Below are 19899 nucleotides of genomic sequence, written 5' to 3' on the forward strand. Positions count from 1 at the left end.
AATCACTTCTGGTCTTCACCACTCGGAAAAGTTTGGTGTCATCTGAAAACTTAGCCACCTCACTGCTCAACCCTGTCTCCAGGTCATTTACGAAGAGGTTGAAGAGCACCGGTGCCAGGACAGATCCTTGGGGCACACCGCTTTTCACCTCTCTCCATTGTGAAAATTGCCCATTCGCACCCACTCTCTGTTTCCTGGTCTTCAACCAGTTCTCAATCCATGAGAGGACCTGCCCTCTAATTCCCTGACTGTGGAGTTTTTTCAGTAGCCTTTGGTGAGGGACCGTGTCGAACGCCTTCTGAAAGTTCAGATATATAATGTTCATGGGTTCTCCCGCATCCACATGCCTGTTGACCTTTTCAAAGAATTCTAAAAGGTTTGTGAGGCAGGACTTACCCTTACAGAAGACATGCTGATTCTCCCTCAGCAAGGCTTGTTTGTCTATGTGTTTTCAGATTCTATCTTTGATGAGGCATTCCACCATCTTACCCGGTATAGATGTTAGGTTGACTGGCCTATAGTTTCCCGGGTCCCCCCTCTTTCCCTTTTTAAAGATCGGCGTGACATTTTCTATCCTCCAATCCTCGGGCACCGTGGCCGTTTTGAGGGACAAGTTGCATATCTTAATCAAGAGATCAGCAACTTCATTCTTCAATTCCTTAATAACTCTAGGGTGGATGCCATCAGGGCCCTGATCTTTAATTTATCAATGAGGTATGAAACATCTTCTCTTTTAACCTCCAGCTGACTTAATTCCTTGGTCAGGAGGGGCCATTCGGGCAGTGGTATCTGCCCGAGGTCTTCTGCCATGAAGACAGATGCAAAGAACTCATTCAATTTCTCTGCCATCTCTAAGTCTCCTTTTATTTCTCCTTTTCCTCCCTCACCATCCAGAGGGCCAACTGCTTCTCTGGCAGGTTTCCTGCTTCTAACATATTTGAAGAAGCTTTTATTATTCCCCTTAATGCTGCTGGCCATGTGTTCCTCATAGTTTCTATTGGCCTCCCGTATTACCTTCTTACATTTCTTTTGCCACAGTTTATGTTCCTTTTTATTCTCCTCATTAGGGCAAGACTTCCATTTATGGAAGGAAGCTTCCTTGCCTTTCACGGCCTCTCTAACTTGGCTGGTTAGCCATGCGGGCACCCTCCTGGACTTAGTCAAGCCCTTCTTCCTTTGCGGTATACACTTCCGCTGGGCCTCTATTACTGTTGATTTGAGCAACCTCCATGCTCTCTGTAGAGACTGGACTCTTTTTACCTTCCCTTTCAACCTCCTTCTAACCAGCCTCCTCATCTGAGGGAAGTCCCTTCGTCGGCAGTCAAGGGTTTTTGTGAAAGATTTGCCCAGTATTCTTCCCCCGATGTGCATGTCAAAACAGATCACAGCATGATCACTGTTCCCCAATGGCTAAGTAACATTGACATCTCTAACCAGGTCCTGAGTACCAAACAATATTAAATCCAGAGTCACCTGTCCTCTGGTGGGCTCCATTACTAGCTGCTCTAGGGCACAGTCATTTAGCATGTCAAGGAATCTGGTCTCCTTTTCGTGACCAGAACACAAATTGACCCAGTCTATATGAGGATAATTGAAGTCCCCTATGATTACAACCCTGTCCCTCCTTGTCACCTCCCTGATCTGTTTCCTCATTTCAATCCCCTTCCGGTTTCTGGTCTGGAAGACGATAGTACGCCCCCAGTATTACATCACTCCTCAGGCCTGGTAATTTAACCCACAGAGATTCTATGGAGTGGGACCCACCTTCAATCTCTCCTTTGCTGGATTCTATCCCTTCCTTAACATAAATGGCCACCCCACCTCCAACATGCCCCTCCCTGTCCCTCCTGTAGAGTTTATAGCCTGGGATTGCGGTATCCCACTGATTCTCCGCATTCCACCAGGTTTCCGTTATGCCCACTATGTCAATATTTTCCCTTGTCACCAGACATTGCAGTTCTCCCATCTTTGCTCTGAGACTTCGGGCATTTGCATAAAAGCATTTGTACATGGAATGCCCCAGGATGGGCTGCTGATTAACTCCTTTATCCCTGAATCTCTCATTGTGCCAAATGGTCTAACACATCCCATCACGCTACCATTCCCAATTTCTTCTCCTACTCTGCCTTTACCTTGTTATTCTCTAACCTCCCCATCCTCGTCCCATAGGGATGAGGAGACTGGAACCAGATGCCCCTCGGCTCCTGACAGCCTTCCCCTAGGGATCATTTTAAAAGCTGCTCTGCCACCTTTTTAATGTTATGCGCCAGGAGTCTGGTTCCATTCTGGTTCAAGTGAAGCCCGTCCCTCTTGTACTGTCCCCACTTGTCCCAAAACGTTCCCCAGTGCCTAACAAAACTAAACCCCTCCTCCCTACACCACCGTCTCATCCACGCATTGAGACCCCTGATCTCCGCCTGCCTAGCTGGCCCTGCGCGTGGAACAGGTAGCGCTTCCGAGAATGCTACCTTTGAGGTCCTGGCTTTCAACTTCCTACCTAATGGCCTAAATTTGGCCTCCAGGACCTTCCGACTACACTTGCCCACATCGTTGGTGCCGACATGCACCACAACCACTACCTTCTCTGCCAGCCTGTCTAGATGAGAAGTGATGTCCACAACCTTCACACCAGGCAGGCAAGTCACCATGCGGTCCTCACATCCGTCGTAAACCCCCCTCTCTATGTTTCTAATAATTGAATCCCCCACTACAAGAAGCCCCCAACCCCCCTCCCGCCGAGGTATATCCTGAGTGTGTTTGGATACGGGCCCGTCCCCTGAAGAAGGGGTCCCCCCTAGGGGATTGTTTCCCTCCTCTCCAGGATGACATCCTCCAGCCCCGAGACTTCCCACCCAGGCAGCTGAGGAGCTGCACGCCTGAGGTTGGGACGAAGCCTGATCGTCCCTGGAAGTCTCCCCATGGTCTTTCTCTGCCTGCCTCTGCTTCTCCAGGTCGGCCACCAAGGCTTCAAGGGAGCAAACACATTCCCTGAGTCCTTGGAGCTCCTTGCACCGAGGACACACCTATGACTTATGCCCCAGAGGCATATAGTCATACATGTTGCAAAACACTGGATAGCCCCCACCCTGCTGCTGGCTGTCTGACTGCATAGCTTTTTTTATTTTGTTTGTTTTTGTTTAGGGGTACTTAAAAACCCTACACTGGTTAGCAGCCCGCTTCTCCAGGGAAGAGAAAGGTCAGTATCTGGGGCCCTGCCTTCCTCACCCTGCTGCTGAACTCGCCCAGATGCTAAACTCGCAGTGCCTTACCTGGCACTTTGTTCCCGAGGCACTTGGTGTCCCAGAGGCCACACGGGCTTCTGCAGAGAGTCATACTAATGGTACAGCTGGCAAGAAATGATAAATGTGTTTGTTCATTTCCCACAACATTTCCTCTGTCTACTCAAAGACTTTTGCACTAGTGGCCATTTACACATTATATATGATGAGAAAGCTACTCCATTAATCAATGTTGTTGTCAATGACAAAAGTCCCCATTAATTGTTGTTTAACTGCAACCTTCTTTTTTATCAAATAGGGGACATAATCAGGTACCAGTGTCTACCAGGCTTTACATTAGTTGGTAATGAGATCCTGACATGTAGACTAGCAGAGAGGCTACAGATGGATGGAGCACCTCCTTCTTGCCAAGGTCTGCACATTTCGATTTTTATTTTCCCTTATTTGAATGTTTCTGCATGTAGTGATGTGTTTTTGGATCCTGGATTTGCTTGTAACAGACACTCTTCAATCCTGAGCTTTAGAATGTTGAAAGCACTTCACAAAACCCTTGCAACAACCTTGCAAGTTAAGGCAGTATTATTGCTCTCATCTCACAGTTGGAGAGCCAGGCAGAGAGGGAGAATGACTTGCCTGCAGGAACCTACTAAGTTTATGGCAGAAGATTTTGAATTATGGCAGATTCAAAGCAGGCACATCCTGATTTTAACACATCATTTTCTTCGTATTTACATAGTGGTATGTAGTGGCCATATTTATTTATAAAAAAAATTATATCTTGCTCTTCTGCTGCCTTCTTTGCCTGCCGCTAAGATTGTAGCTGCACCGTGAGGCCAACAATAAAAACAACAAAAAATGCATACAACACGCAAAGCAATAAAAAACCCAAAAACAGGGCAAAAGTTATAAAGCACTGATTAAGACACCTGCCATAAGTTTTTTTCAAATGCCAAAAAGACATGGGCAGAGAAGGACCTAGTCTTATCTCCTGTTGCAGTCACTGAGTGACATCATGAAAAATGGCCTCTCATACATTGCAGATGATTGCACTCCTGAAGGCATCAAACATCCAAGTAATAATGTACATGCTTGCTTTTGATTACTTGTTTCAATGAGATAATGCCACATCACCTCATAAGCCTACATCTGTTGAGGCCCTCTCTACCTGGATAGAAGCCATCCATGGCTCAATAGCAGTCCAAAGGAGAGGAATGTTTGCCAAGGTCACAATAAAGGCTACTGAGGCCACTTTTATTTTATATTAATTCTATTAGTCACTTTTGCAGTGTTTTCCATTAAATTAAATTAATTAAAAAGAAAAGTGAGATAAATAAATAAATAAATGACCAAGGAATTGCAGCTACACAATCTTTGACATTTTAATGGGACGTGAATGTCGTCTTTTTATAGGCAGAGGTTATGTTGTAGGGTAAACTGGATGACTACAACATTCTAAAATGTAAGTACTGTGTATCGTTTATGTAATCTTGCTGCTTCCTTTCCAATGGATATTTTTCCCTCAAAGCAAATTCAGGTAATTGGTGTCTCCAGAAGATAGAAGCAAATGGTAAATGTGATAGTTTAGAACACAGGTAAGATAATTGCAGATGAATCTATTGTTTCTTAAGTGTTATCTTTCAGTATTCAAATGTATTTTTGTTAAATCCAAAAGATTTTTTCCTTAGGAATGTACCCTTTTATTATACAAGAAGAAATAAGAATAGATTTTCACTGAGCTCCAAGTTTGTAGGAGTTCTGCAATCTTCCAAGTTCTTGTAGCTCTCAGTATCGTTAATGAGAGCTGCTGAAAATAACAAACCATTTATTAGGGATTTTGATTTTTCAGATTTGTTGAAAGAATAAATACCTAGTCCAGTGGTATTCAAACTGGGGCGTCGTGACGCCCCAGCCTGTGGGTCCTGGCCTCTGCCCCCTTAAGGGGCGGGGGCAGCCAGGAGACAGGGGGAAGGCAGCCGCGCGATCTGCAGGATTGCGCAGCTCGGGGGGGGGCTGCAGGGGCTTGGGTGCACTTGCCCAAGCCTCCTGCAGCCTCCCGGGGGTGCAGGGAGCCCTGTGCAACCTTCGGGAGGGCTCCCCAGGTCAGGAAATGTGAAAGCAGAGTGATCGCACCCCGCTCCGCAAAACCAGAAGCAGAGCACAATCGCTCCGCTTTCCCTTCTGATCTCTGCAGCAGCCGTCCCTATGTGCGGGGAGCCCTGCGCGAGCGCCTGCAGAGCGCCCCAGGTCAGGGAAAGGGAGAGTGGGGTGATCATGCTCTGCTTTCGCTTTTGCGGAGGCAGAACAGATCGCTTCACTCTCCCTTTCCCTGACCCGGGGCGCCCTGCAGGCGCTTGCGCAGGGCTCCCCGCACACAAGGATGGCTGCTGCAGGGACGGGTGAGTGCATCCCAGTCCCTGCAGCCCCCTGAGCAACGCAATCCTAAGGATCATGTCACTGCCTTTCCCCCGCCCCCACTGCCTCCCCCCGCCAAGACTTACTGCGGGTTTCAAACTCCCAGAGAGTTTGAAAACCGAAGACCTAGTCCCTTGATTAGTAGTATAATAAATCAGGTTCTTCAAATCTTTCGCTTCTAACAATGCAAGTATTGATGAGTATCCCCCCGCCCTGGCCCTATTTGAGTCAACTAACAAAAGCAGATAATCATAACTCCTTAATTTGCAAAAACACACCATAGCCATGCACAAAACAGCAAATTAAGAGTAAACTCTTCCAAACCTTCCAGGTCTATAGTCAACAGCATCTAGTTATGAGATTTAGGCCCCAGTCCTATCCCTTGCCACAATGCTGATAGGATCAAAAAATGTCAGTTATTGGGATTTTTATGGAATTTCCTCTGTTTTTCAGTACTGTGCCCTGCAAATGAATTGCGCCTGGATTCAACAGGAGTGATACTGAGCCCTGGCTACCCAGATAGCTATCCAAACCTCCAAATGTGTGCATGGACCATTACAGTGGAGAAAGGATATAATGTCAGCCTCTACTTTGAATTCTTCCAGACAGAAAAGGAGTTTGATATACTTGAGGTGTTTGATGGTAACTATATGACATACGACTAGATGTTTTAATATAATAGATCAGCTGTTTTCAACCACTGTGTCGTGGCATGCTGGTGTGCCGTGAATGGTCTGCAGGTGTGCCGCGGGAGTTTGGAAGAGGGTCATTTATTAGTAGGGCCATGGGGGGATGTAGTCCCCCATCAACAGCATGGTGTGCCTTGTCAGTTGTCAAAAAACTGATGGTATGCCTTGACAATTTTAGTACCTTATCAGTGTGCCGTGAGATGAAAAAGATTGAAAATCACTGTAATAGATATATCTCGTTTTAAGCCTATACATTTGCATATGTATTATGTCATACATATGCGTTAAAGTGCCACTGTTGGATTATTGCATTGTTATTTTATGTATTATTCAAAACACCATTATTCAAAACTGTATATGAGCTGTATATAGCATGGAGCTATAATGCATTATTTTACTCGCTGCTTGCTCAAGAGACACTTGCTCCAGCTCTAATTTTAGTCTTTCTGTTTTCTTCTTTTTGCTTCACCATCCCTTCCCTTGCTATCAAGGAACAAATAGTCACAGTCCGTTGCTAATTTCCTTAAGTGGAGATTATTCCTCTTCTCTAAATATAACAAGCACTGGCCATGAAGTTTTTCTCCGGTGGTCAGCAGATCATGGGACCAACAAAAAAGGTTTCAGGATAAGGTATATAGGTATGTAAATCAAATCTTTTCCATGTTTCTAAATATCTATAGATTTGCCAACCCAGCAAAAGCACTGCAATGGATGGACCTCCCCAGTGCAAAAGCACAAACACAAGCTTCCATAACTCAGGAGCCAGAATATATGCAAATTGGAAATAGAATTTGGAAGGACATTCTGGACTGCCTATCACAAAGTGAAGCATTTTCTGTTTTTCTGATAGCTTGTTTCTAGCCATTTTGGAAGTTCTCTTCCTCTAGCCTGGTAAAATCCACACCCAGAGTCTTTAGTGAAGTGATATGCATACATTTTTATCTCGATTCTACTCTAGGTACATAATTCACCAACCTCCAATCCAAGCTAATTTTGCTGAAGCTCTTTTGGCTTTCTTCAAAATTTTTGAGACATTTTGCCTAAGGAACCTCCAACTTAACTTTAAATTTCACTTTTGTGAGGATTTTAGTGGCAGCTTGATGTCTGAATTACACTAGTGGTTCTCACAATGAGAAGTGTTGAATAGTTTTTATAAGATACATAAGTGCTGCTTGATTCACAGATACCTTATTTTTGAGTCTGTGCTGCCTATCTGATCTTTAGAGGAACTCAAGTTTCTCTCCAGTCTTTTAATTTCCACCTTCAACTAGGCAAATGTCCTGCACTTGACTAGTCTGTTATGAGCACCAGGCCTGTTGTGAGCATCAAATCAAGGAAGTCACAGAGTCTGCTTGAAGGTTGCACTATTTGTTGAACCTCAAGGCAAAATATGAGAAAAAGCATTTTTTTTTTTTTGGGGGGGGGGTGAATTAGGCAGCTTATGCCATGGAAAAGAAAGAAAATGGGAAAAAGAAAGAAACTGGATCTATGCTGCTAAGTGTTGCAGTCCGGATTGTCTTCAGAGATCCATTCAAGAGAAACAGAAACAATCCATGTACTTATCAATACACACGAATCAATCCTATCAAGGTCTTATGCTGGTAGATCTCACAATGCACCAATGTAAAGCTGGGATTGCTGGTGCTGCAGCTGCTCCATTATTCTGTGTTCTGGTAACCCTTGAGGCTGTAGTGACAGGCTGTAGAACCTCCATTGGATCTGATAGATTGGGTGAAGGATTGGTAAAGGCAGGAGAGGGGTGGATATGAACAGTAGCCACGTTTACCAGATCTTCTCCTCCTTCCCTGGACTTACCTGCAGAGGCTCTTCAGACTTATGCCAGCCAAAGAGCTGGATCAGATCTTAAGAGACCCATTGGGGACCAAGTGGCTTACAGGGAGGTAAGTATAAAATATCTTTACTTAGCTCTCTAGGGCTCTCGGATCCTCGGGCAGCACATAGTATGCAACAGAGGCTGCATCAATGGCATGCTCTGGGCAGGCCAAGTATAGGACTGGGTCCACTGTTGACTATATTAAGAAACAGATGCATATATGTGAGTTTCTGAGCATGAACATTAATAGTTCATGCAAGACGCTCAGTTTCAAGCATAACAAAATTAAGCAACAGTCATTACATCCTTTTAATTTGTCTGGCATTCTTTCTGTCGCCCACCTCATGCCAGGTGAGTTCACCTTTTTTTATCCAATAAGCAATCTACTCAATCTTTTCTGAACTTCATATCAATGTGAATTAACTTGAATGCATGTTTAAACAAGTATTGATTGCCGTACAGAATAATAAAAAATTGAACTTAGATGTTCAGTAAGTGTAAGTACATTACATTTGTAATTAACATATACAAATTTTATCAGATAGGGAAGAATATGAGAAAATAAATTTATAATCTAGCTCCTAATTGGTGCAGGAATATAGCCATTATTTCAGTAGTGAACTCCTCAGTGGCATATTATAAAACATATTGCCCGTGCATTGAAAGTTTGTTCAAATCATTGGGGACGTATGTGTGTGCATCTATTTTGAAATTAATGGAAACTGAATAAAAAAGACTTTGCTTTATTCGTTTTCCATATTATTCTGTAACAAATATATGTGCAATTAATTAGCTTCATTTTCACAACCCCACAAGTAACTCATTTGGCATTCAACAGTGTGTGTGCAGGAGGTGCTATTTTTTTAAATTGTGAGTCCTTTTGGGATGGTCATTTACTTATTTGATTTTTCTCTGTAAACCATTCTCTGAACCTTCTGGTTGAAAAGCAGATTATATGAATATTCTTATTATTAATAATAAATTATTCTGTCTGTTCTTAAGGTCATCAGTGCATTAGCCATCTTGAATTATGATGGTATCTAGTATTCTAACCATCTTGCAGTAGTCATTAATAGATTTTTTTTCCATGAGACCACCCAGGTTTGGCATCACCCCAGAATATGTTAATTTATGATATGTACAGTAACTATGCAGAGTTTCATGGTTGACTCTCCAACGTGTTATTCACTTAAGCCACTAGGATAATGTTTACATGAAAAGGGATATGAACAAATGCTCCTGTTACCTCCGTTTGTTTGGGCCTTCACTGCCTCTGCTGCTAAAGGAGCGAAACACTTATTCCCTCGGTGTTTCAATTCCCACAATCAAATGCTTGCTGTTAAATAACTTAACACAAATTAAAAACAAACCATTGTTTACTTTGTTTTCAAAGCTCTTTATTGCAGCACTCCAGAGTCACCTCCTCATGGATTCATTGTGAGTCAGACAGGTGGACAGCTCAACAGTGTGGTTCGCTGGGCATGTGACCGAGGGTTCCGGCTTGTTGGGAAAAGCACCGCTGTGTGTCGGAAATCTCCCCATGGATATCACGCATGGGACACACCTGTGCCAGCCTGTCAGGGTAAGCACTATTTTATTACAAATTAGGATTAGCACGCTTTGGCTCAAAAGACTCATAGCTGCCAGTGCATCAGTATTTGAGACCGCTCCACTCACACAGCAAGGTGCACATATGAACAGTTCCAAATACTGAGAGCACTCTGAAAAGCTTTAATCACGTGAGGATTCTCTTTCTACTCTTGAACTTCCATAAGCCTCATCCTTATTTTCAACATTCTTGACTGGGTCCCATGTTTTCTTACTGTATTAATTTTAGATGATGCTACATGATAAAGAATAACTTTATATATAACCTTTATTGGCACTTGAGGGAAGTTCATTTATGTCTTTGTTTTCTTTGATCCCAAATCATTTAAATACTTCATGCGACACTTTGTTGCTAAACTGGGTGTTACATATTTAATGACCCTTTCTTCTTTATCTCTGTGCAGTCACCCATAGTGGAGTTTTTTGCATGTGCAGAACTGAACTTGGAACCTTTTAGAGCTTCGTGGCGTGCTCTCAAGTGGAGTGGCACCATCAGGGCAGGAAGAATGCCCAGTCCCTTTTCTGACTGCCACTGAAGCACATCATGAGAAATTCTTCCCTTTGTCTTTCGTCCTCAGAACACTTTTATTGGCTTCTTCCTGAGTTTTCATCTTTATTCTTTACCTTTGCGTTAGCACTTGTTTTACACACACACACACACACACACACACACACACACACACACACACACACACACACACCCCTTTAGAAAGCAACACCACTGTGGGGCAAAATTTCCTTCTACCAATCAGAATGGCACTTATCTCCTCTTTTTGCGAAAGAGCCATGTTGTCAGGGCCGGCCTCTCCATGCAGCAGTCTGAAAGCATCGTATCGAGCAGTAGGTTCTGAGGGTCCCTAGGGGGTGGCACACTCAAGGTACCTTTCAACCCAAGCCCGCTTCCACCACTATCCTTTCCTCCCTCAATCCAAGAATGATGTTCTTCACACTGGAGTGGACATGAAGCAGATTTGTACTCCCTCAACCACATAGCATGTCATTTCCATATTTACTGTACTCCTCGCTCCCTGCCTTGAAACCCAGAAGTTACTCACTTCCAGGTTTCAAGGCAGAGCATGAGGAATGCAGTAGAGTTCTTGGGGTATTTTTTTAGTGAAGAGGCAGTAGACCTGAGCCAGCATCAGGTGGTAACAGTTTCAAGTCACGCCACCCCTGCATACTGTGGACATCTGTGCATGTACTGTAAAAGAAAATTTTCAGACAGATGAAGAAAAACAGGGAACTTTTTCTCAAATGGGTACTCAAGTTGGCCCTCCCACTGTAGAAGAGTTGGCACTTCCTGCAAACCTCTATTTCTCCACCCTTGGCAGCAGTTTCCTTAAAGCAGGAGAGTGCGCAAACTCTTCAGAGAGCTGTTGAGATCAAGGCAGCATGCAAAGCAAATGCCAGTACTATGGAACAATGTAAGATGTAATGCATATCATTTGGAAGCCAAGTCTGCAGGACAGTCTTCTGGGCCCCTGATCTCTGTGTCTTTCACCTTGGCGGTTCATGTGTCAGCACCAACAAAGGACCAACAAAAGACTAGGACTCTAGTCTAAGCTGTCATCTCTGTCAGTGACCCATCCCTAAAGCGATCTAACTCTTCATCAAAATAGATTCTGAAGACACCATCCTTGAGTTCCGCCCCCTGGATTGCATGCTGTCAAGGTCTGGGCTCTCTCTGACAGACAACCTTCTCTGTGACAGAAGGCTGTCAGAATGTTGTGACAATCATTGTCTCCAAGAAGACACAGTTGTTGATGTTGCTAACAAGAACTCAGTACTGGTTTTGAAGAAGAAGCTCAATTTACTTCCAGGCATATGGATCTCCGTGCTGATGGTTGTACTGTAGCTGAAGATCCCCACATCATCACTCTGAGTGGTATTTAGTTTCAAGATATTTGGGGTGTCTATGCTTCCTTATCCACATCATCAGTGTTAGCATCATTGGCACTTGTTGTGAATCACACCGTTCAATTAGGAACCATGAATCAATCTTGTTGCTGTGGCTTCAGTCATCATGCTGTCCTGGCAACATGTAAACCAAGTGAGCAACTGCTAGTATCCATGCCATTTATGGAGACCAGAACAACAGTTTAGTCTCAAATGGTCCCCACTTCAACACCAACTCAAACTTTGATATCAGGTGTAGTGATGGTTGCTATTCTGACACCTGCAGTGTCAACATCAACAGTAGTACCACCAACTTCAACATCACTGGTCTCTTCACCACCGATGATCAGTATTGATTGTTCTTCCATTGATTTACATAAGAAGAGCCTCACTGGATCATGCCAAAGGCCCATCTAGTCCAACTTTCTGTAATTCATAGTAGCCCAGCAAATGCTTCAGGGAATAGACAAGACAACAGACACAACCTGTGTCCTGGTGCCCTCCCCTGCATCTGGCAATTAGAGGCAGCCTGCCTTTAAAACCAAGATACATAAGTGCTGCTTTACTATTCATATTCACTTCTCAGATATATCTGATGACATGATTAGAAAAGTGCTGATCTCCATTAGAGAAATGCCATCCAAGTACTTTCCTTGCTTAAATGCAAGCCCACGTATATGTTCCTCTTGACCCTTTGGAGAGATGTGAGGTTGAAATTTTGTTTATGCTAATTTTTCATAAGTAGAGAATAAGCTTTTGTTCTGAATTACAAGGATTTTAGTTACAAGAAATACCTTTACGCATTTTGAAACAAATTTCATGTCAAAAGCTATGTCAGTAACAGTTTCTATTAATATTAAAAAGTTGCAGAAGTTTTCCCAGCATCTTCATATTTGAGAACACCATTTCATTTTTTGTTTCATTTCTTCTGCTATAGTGTTTAAAACCAGGCCTGTTCCCCATTTGACCCGTCGCTCTGTGCAAACTGTCAGTTAAGATAAAAGAGAGAAAGAGAGAGAGGGAATGGAAAAATTCAAACTTTCAGACCATGTGCTCAGCAAAGCCATTGTTTTTGACATCCTCAACCGGTCACAAAGCCAAGGGGTTTATCAAATCAGCAACAGGCCACCATTTGTGACTGCTTTCAGTTAAGGGCAGCAAGTGTCTCACAGCCCAATCCTAAAGTCTATTTTGCCAATGCAGACTTGAGAGACTTCTTGTCAGGCCTTTCGGCCCAACACAGAGTTAAGGATTTGGCAGAGCAGGTCTCTGCTGGTCCTCGCCCCACTCTCCCACATAATCTCTCACCCTCCCCCTGCCCCTGAGGTCCTCACCACCTCTTCTTACCTAGCTCTGGGCAGCTCTGGCTGGCACTGGGCTCATTTGTGACATGGCATGTTTGTGACACCCATTGCCAATTCTGGAGCTCAGCACCAGTGCAGGCCCAGCTTAGGACATAAGAACATAAACATAAGAACAGCCCCATTGGATCAGGCCATAGGCCCATCTAGTCCAGCTTCCTGTATCTCACAGCAGCCCACCGAATGCCCCCGGGCTGGGCCCTTAATTTCTGCAAATATTTTAAATTGACAACCATGTCTTATTCCTTGTTATCATAAATCCCCTCTTGCATTTTAAAAACTACAGTAGTATCCTGTGCAAGAGAAGTGAATTTGAAGTGGACTTCTGCTTGCTTTAGTTTCCATGCCCTTTACAAAATTCTCAGTGAAGCACTTCTGAGGCTGTTTGGAATTAAAAAAAAAAAAAAAAAGCAGTGTTTGGGGCTGGCTTCAAGAACAAAAAAAACATGCCCCCAGACTGGCACTGAGGTTCTCTGAAGCTGCACAAATTCATAAACTTGCCTAAAGAAATGCTCTGTAGGTCCACCATAGGGCAGTGCTATTCAAACTGGGGTGTCACGACGCCCCAGCCTGAGGGCCCTGGTCTCTGCCCCCTTAAGGGGTGGGGGGCAGCCTAGAGATGGGGGGAAGGCAGCAGTGCAATCCCCAGGATCACGCTGCTCAGGGGGCTGCAGGGGCTTGGGTGCACTTACCCAAGCCTCTTGCAGCCTCCCTGGGGTGCGGGGAGCCCAGTGCGACTTCTGGCAGGGCTCCCCACAGCAGGGAAAGTGGATGCGGAGCGATCGCACCCAAGTGCACCCAAGCCCCTGCAGTCCCCTGAGCGGCGCGATCATAGGGATCGTGCTGCTGCCTTCCCCCCGCCCCCGCTGCCTCCCCCCCCTGCCAAGACTCCCCCTGCAAAACTCCCAGAGAGTTTGAGAACCACTGCCATAGGGCATATCCACTGGTAAGTCTGAAACCTCCCATTTTCAGGCTCGCAGGGTGCGTAAGTGATTATTGGTGTCTCAGCTCCAGGAATTCCTTAACGAGACCAATGGCCCAATCCTATCCACCCATGGATGGTAATGATGCTGGTGGAAGTGACATTCGTTTGTCAAGCTCAGCGAGGTCACCAACTCACTAGCTAGTGGTACCATGTGCAGACAGGCAGAGAGAATGCTGTCCACTGGTGCCATTGAGTTGGTGATGGAGGTGGACACATGGTGGGAGGAAGGGGGCATTTCTGGGTGGAGAGGAACACAGGGCATGGAGGAGGTGAGAGGGGGTGAATCAGGCATCAGTCATTCATGCTGGGTCTTATTCTGTCTTTTGCAAGCATCCCTGTCCCTTGTCCCTTGTTGGACGTATGCCTCTAAAATAGGTGGCTAAAAATGTAAACTACCTTGGACACCTCACATTTAATAAAATGTAAACTAAATAAATAAAAACATAAACTACCTTGGACACCTCACATTTAATAAAACGTAATCTAAATAAATAAAAACATAAACTACCTTGGACACCTCACATTTGGGAGGGGAAAAGTCACGGGTATAAATATTTTAAATTAAAATAATCACATTTGCATGCCTTGGATTTTTTTACCGTTGAGCTAGTTATGTTTCAGTTCATTTTCCTTTGTTGTTCTACCTGGAAGAAAATGAGTATATCACACTGGCCTCTAGCGAACCAGTATTTCCTTTGTTGTGTCATACATCACTGACTGGGCCTTCATCAGACACAGTTCTGATATTTTGAGAAAGTGTTTTGAGCAAACAAAAGCAAGCACCATTTTCACAGCCAGCCCAGAAGAATCCCCTTTGTTTCTTTTTGGAGTTATAAATCATCATGTCTGCACTGATTGTAATGTGAAAAAGACAGAAGAAAATAAAATAAGGAGAAAGGGATATACAGAATGTAGTGGCCTCTGTGTTAAAATTGCAGTGGTCCATGTAGTCTGTTACAGCAGTTCATATTTGTCCTCAAATGAATAGCACCTTAAACAGGCAGAATACTGTGAAAAACCTTTATGAGAAGATATTTACAGTGAAACAATAATGGGCAAATATTAGTTTGCTGGGAGAACCAGATGAGGAAGTAGAAACCGATGTCCTTATTGGATAGATGAAAGCGCACAATGACTTTATTAAGCAAGTTAATACAGTGTGCAAAAGATGGAACAAAGGAGCACAGAAAAACCTCATGCATGACTTGCTTTGGCTCACCTGTGTGCAAGATTTTGGAGCAGCTGCTACTCATATTTTACAAAAAATATTACTTTTTGTATCAGAGGCTTGATAAAAAAGGGTAGGAAGGTTGTGGGTTGGATTGAAGCAGGTGAATGCAGACAGTTCACAGAGCAGGCATTTGTTGTGTTCTCTAGGTTTTATAAGAGAAGATAGACTAGGGGAAGTTTGCTTGATAGAGTGGTGAATGGCTGCTCTAGGCCTAAGGATCAGCATGTCAGAGAGCAGATGTTTTGTTTTTTTAAAGAACCCCATGCCTGCTTTTGCTGATCAAATTTCAAAGCTTTTTCTTTGTAATGCATTTCATTTAAATCATCAGTTCAGCTGAGTTGCATCCATACCTAACTTTTTCACAAGGGATATTTGGCACACTGTGCTATCCCTGGGCTGCCTGAGGAATAGCATTCTTACAATTCGATGCATGTTTACAAGTCCTTGGGTTCAGGGGGTCTTATTCTTGATGCATACGTAGGAGATGCATTCTGGCAACAGTCAAGTATAGAAGCAAGCTGAAGAGCAGTTGAAACCAGTTCCAGCGTCATGGAAAAGATGAAATGAGAGTATAGTGTTATTTGCTGTGCTCTAATCTGCTATTTTCTCCCCACAAAAGTTTGGTAAGGGTTCCGGATTCATGTCTTCTCATCCCAATTACAAATATGGTTTTGAATTTGAGGATATTAGAGAAGACAAAAAAGACTAGCAAATGTAATTTTATCTTATTGTATATTTGTTTTAAATCTTCAGCTATCTCTTGTGGGATTCCAAAAGCCCCAGTGAACGGTGGGATATTAACCACGGATTATTTGGTAGGCACCCGAGTTACTTATTTTTGCAATGATGGATATAGGCTATCATCCAAAGAACTTACTACGGCAGCCTGCCAACCAGATGGCACATGGAGCAACCATAATAAAACACCTCGTTGCGTAGGTAAGGATAATCTAGATATACTTTTCTACTTCAAAAAGTTTGCCCTGTTTTGTTTTCACTAGCAAAGTTTAATATTAAATGATTTGCATTTGAGTATTTTTTTTTTAATGTTGATGTATATTTGAAATGGTTGTGGGTACTGGCACACAATGAAGCATCCAATAAATGCTGTAAATATGTTTGATAAAACCTTAAAGGACCAGAAGTATGCAATATATGCTGAAATGAATGGGAATATCACGGAGTTGGATAGGAGAAGATGGGAAACCAATCCAACCCCTAATTCTCTTCTGAGTGCACATTGGCATACTGTCCTGTGGTATATTTATACCCTAAGCCAGAATAAAGCATCCAGTAAAGAAAGACCCAATTATATAATAACTAAAAATAATAAGAAATAAATCATCTTAGGGCTGAACTAAAATAGCTGGTGAACCTGCAGCGTGAAAAGTTGGGAGAGGCATCATGGCGGAGTGGTGGTGGTGGTAAAAGGAATGCAAAGCTTACCATCACAGCAGTACCCCTTCTGGCAGCCTCTTGTTATTTTCCCACTTTTATTTTCTGTGTTCACCACCTCCCTCCAGAGTGACATGAAGCCAGTTCTGTCATGTTGAAAATGGTTGTTCAACCAGCTTCGAAACCCCCTAACAGTAGGACCGGTTAGCCCCCACATTTCTCCATTTTGTCAGCAATGGACTTTGTCAAATGTGTTGCTGAAATCTAGATACACCATGCCTATGGCATTCTCGTGCATGTCACTCTGTAAAAAAAAAAAAAAATGAGATTAGTCTGGCGCAACTTGTTCTTGACAAACCCATGTTGGCTCCTAGAATTGACCCCATTATTTTCTAAGTGATATCAAGACATGTGATTAAAAAAAATCCAGAAAGATCCGAAGTGCTTATATAAGGATTGTATCACCAGCCAAATAAATGCAACACATTTTTTGCTGCAATACTTAATCCATTAAGCAATTATTTTGATCAGTAAAATAAATCTGGATAATCACCCTCAAAATTCAAAGAAGAGAAATGAAATGCAGAATAATAGTGCTCGAAATATGCATCTGTTTGGGTTATGAACTGGGATAATATCATATCCCCAATACATTGACTCATTCTGATTAGAATTCAAGACAAATTCCCTTTTTTTATGCTTACTATATTTTTCCTTATTAAACTATAAAAACATACATATTATTTCTCTCTTTATTTTTCTCTCCCTCTAGTTGTTACATGCCCAAGCATTAATTCATTCACCTTGGAACATGGGAGGTGGAGAATAGTGAATGGCTCTCACTACGAGTACAAAACAAAAGTTGTTTTTAGCTGTGATCCTGGCTACCATGGTTTGGGACCAGAATCCATTGAATGCCTAGCCAATGGAACTTGGAGTTGGAGAAATGAAAGGCCATTTTGCCAAAGTGAGTACTCTGTTTGTCTGGCAAAGAACTCTTCCATTCCCAGATCTACTATCTCTATCCATCTGCTTTCTGCAATGTTATAAGAACATAAGAACAGCCCCACTGGGCAATGTTCCTGGAAGTTGAGAAGGACCAAGAAGTTGCCATTCTCTGCATGTTGCTTTTTGATTTTCAAAACCTCACCCATCATGTTTACCATTCTTCTGGCATCTGGCAACCCAAAACCCTCTTCATTGGTTTTATTATTCAGATTCTTAACTTACAATGGTCTCTCTGAATTCCTCTTGAAAATAGCATAATTAAACCAAGATCACACAACTTTGAGAGCAGCAATCTAAAGCAATCCATAATGGTGCTGATTAATAAGTGTATGTCCTCCATCATTGACCAGGTGTGGCTTCTGCAGAGCCTTCAAGGGCAGGTTCATACATTTCAGTAGGCAAGAGAGTTATACAGACAGAAAAAATGACCACCACAGTAATTCATTTACAATGCAATCCTATGCGTGTCTACTCAGGAATAAGCCCCAATGAATTTAATGGGGCATATTCCAGATAAGAGTGTATAACAGAGGTCTTCCACCTTTTTCGTGCCACAGCCTGAATGAATGAATGAATGAGACTGGGAACCCCACTGTTGATCCCAACCCCTCCCAAGACCCTATCCTCCCACTCCCACCCCTGTTGCTGACCACTTCCTATCTCCTTAATACCCTCCCAGCACTATTCACTCCAACCAAGTGAATATTCTTATTAGAGAGAAGAGAAAATGGTACCATAAAAGCTGGCACTAGTGAAAGCTGTTTTAGCACAATTGCTAAGAACCTGAGCAGGACTGGGACACAATCTCCTGGTACCGGAAGGGGTGCATCAGATTTATCCCCCTTTACCTGATGTTTTTTTAGGCCAGTGGTCTTCAACCTTTTTCATTCTGGTAAGTTGCCGCAACCCCACAACTGAGGCTTTGTGACCCCATTGGGGTACCTATTCCAAGGTTCAGGAAAAATTGTGTATAGGATTTAAGCCTAATTCAGGTATGATTGAACTTTTTTTCCTATCAATTATATGCACATTGCTGCCATGTTCTGTAACAGAATTTTCCAAGCAGGTGTCATTGAATTCTGCTCCTAAGTAAGGGCCCAATCCTATTGACCCTCAGTGCCAGCACTGAGCTCCAGCACTGGGTATCAGGAACTTGCTGTAAGGCACATCCACAGCACCCAGAGAGGAGGGGCTGGTAGCACTGAGCCTCAGTGCTTTGTGGAGGGCTGACCTGTGCTCCTGCAGTGCTGGCTGGCAGTGAATATTCTTGGGTCAAGGGGAATGTGGGGTAGAATGGGTGGGGGAAGGAACCAACCTGGGACGGGGCTGGAACCAGCAGAGCTCTGCTCCACCGTATCCTATCCTCTGTATCAGGCTTCAAAGCCAGACATGGTGGGTCTCATGTGTTCACCAACAAAATAGCTGCTGCAGACTTGAGAAGCCTTTCCCCAGGGAGGCTTTCCCCAGGGAAGGGCACAAAAGCCCCCTTCCCCTGAGGAGACCTCTGGGGGCCAATGCACCTAGCAGAGCTGCCAGGGATTGGATTGGGCTGTAAGACACTTAGCATTTTCATTTCAGTGACTAGAAAATCAGTTCTGGATTTTAGCTTTGAATGAGGTGCTGAAATATATTTCTTCTGGTTTTAACTCCTAAGTTATTTCCTGCGGTGAACTTCCCACACCTCCAAATGGGAATAAGATTGGAACTCAGCTCACATATGGCTCGACAGCGATCTTTACTTGTGATTTAGGATTTATGCTGGTGGGCTCAGCTGTAAGAGAATGTCTCTCTTCTGGACTATGGAGTGGAACCGAAACAAGGTGCTTAGGTAAGAAAACAGTTGTCATTCCTGTTCATTGTATATTTATGACTCTTCTGTGTGCCTTCTTTCCTTCCTGTGTCAAAAATACTGCTGAACTGAATGTTCATTCTCTACTACTGAATTTGAGTAGCTTTTAAGAGGAACTTGTTCTGACTGACATTCTATGTGTATTCATGCACATGCATGCCCTATTATAGTGTTTTTCAAACTGTGGGTCGGAATCCACTAGGTGGATCGCAAGCCAATTATAGGTGGGTCCTCAGTAAATTTAATGTGTATTTTATTTTTAATATTAGACTTGATGCTACTATGGCATGCGACTGCATTTCAGGAAATGTGGCAGATCTGTACTTTTAAAGGGCTACTCTGCAGGGGGCCTCCTGTATCCATGGATCCTGTACCACAGTTTCACTTAACCT

General features: G+C 43.4%; 1 protein-coding gene across 1 annotated transcript in view; it reads left to right on the forward strand.

Annotated features, from left to right (window-relative positions):
* CSMD3 (CUB and Sushi multiple domains 3) overlaps nt 1-19899 on the forward strand; it is a 710986-nt gene that overhangs the window by 604874 nt on the left and 86213 nt on the right. Inside the window, exons 48-54 of the mRNA XM_066624387.1 lie at nt 3538-3651; nt 6105-6293; nt 6832-6978; nt 9568-9756; nt 16009-16194; nt 17423-17617; nt 19313-19486. Coding sequence (XP_066480484.1) covers nt 3538-3651; nt 6105-6293; nt 6832-6978; nt 9568-9756; nt 16009-16194; nt 17423-17617; nt 19313-19486 — 1194 coding nt within the window. The remainder of the gene's footprint in view (nt 1-3537; nt 3652-6104; nt 6294-6831; nt 6979-9567; nt 9757-16008; nt 16195-17422; nt 17618-19312; nt 19487-19899) is intronic.

This window comes from Tiliqua scincoides, chromosome 4, assembly GCF_035046505.1.
Source record: "Tiliqua scincoides isolate rTilSci1 chromosome 4, rTilSci1.hap2, whole genome shotgun sequence".
Lineage (NCBI taxonomy): Eukaryota > Metazoa > Chordata > Lepidosauria > Squamata > Scincidae > Tiliqua > Tiliqua scincoides.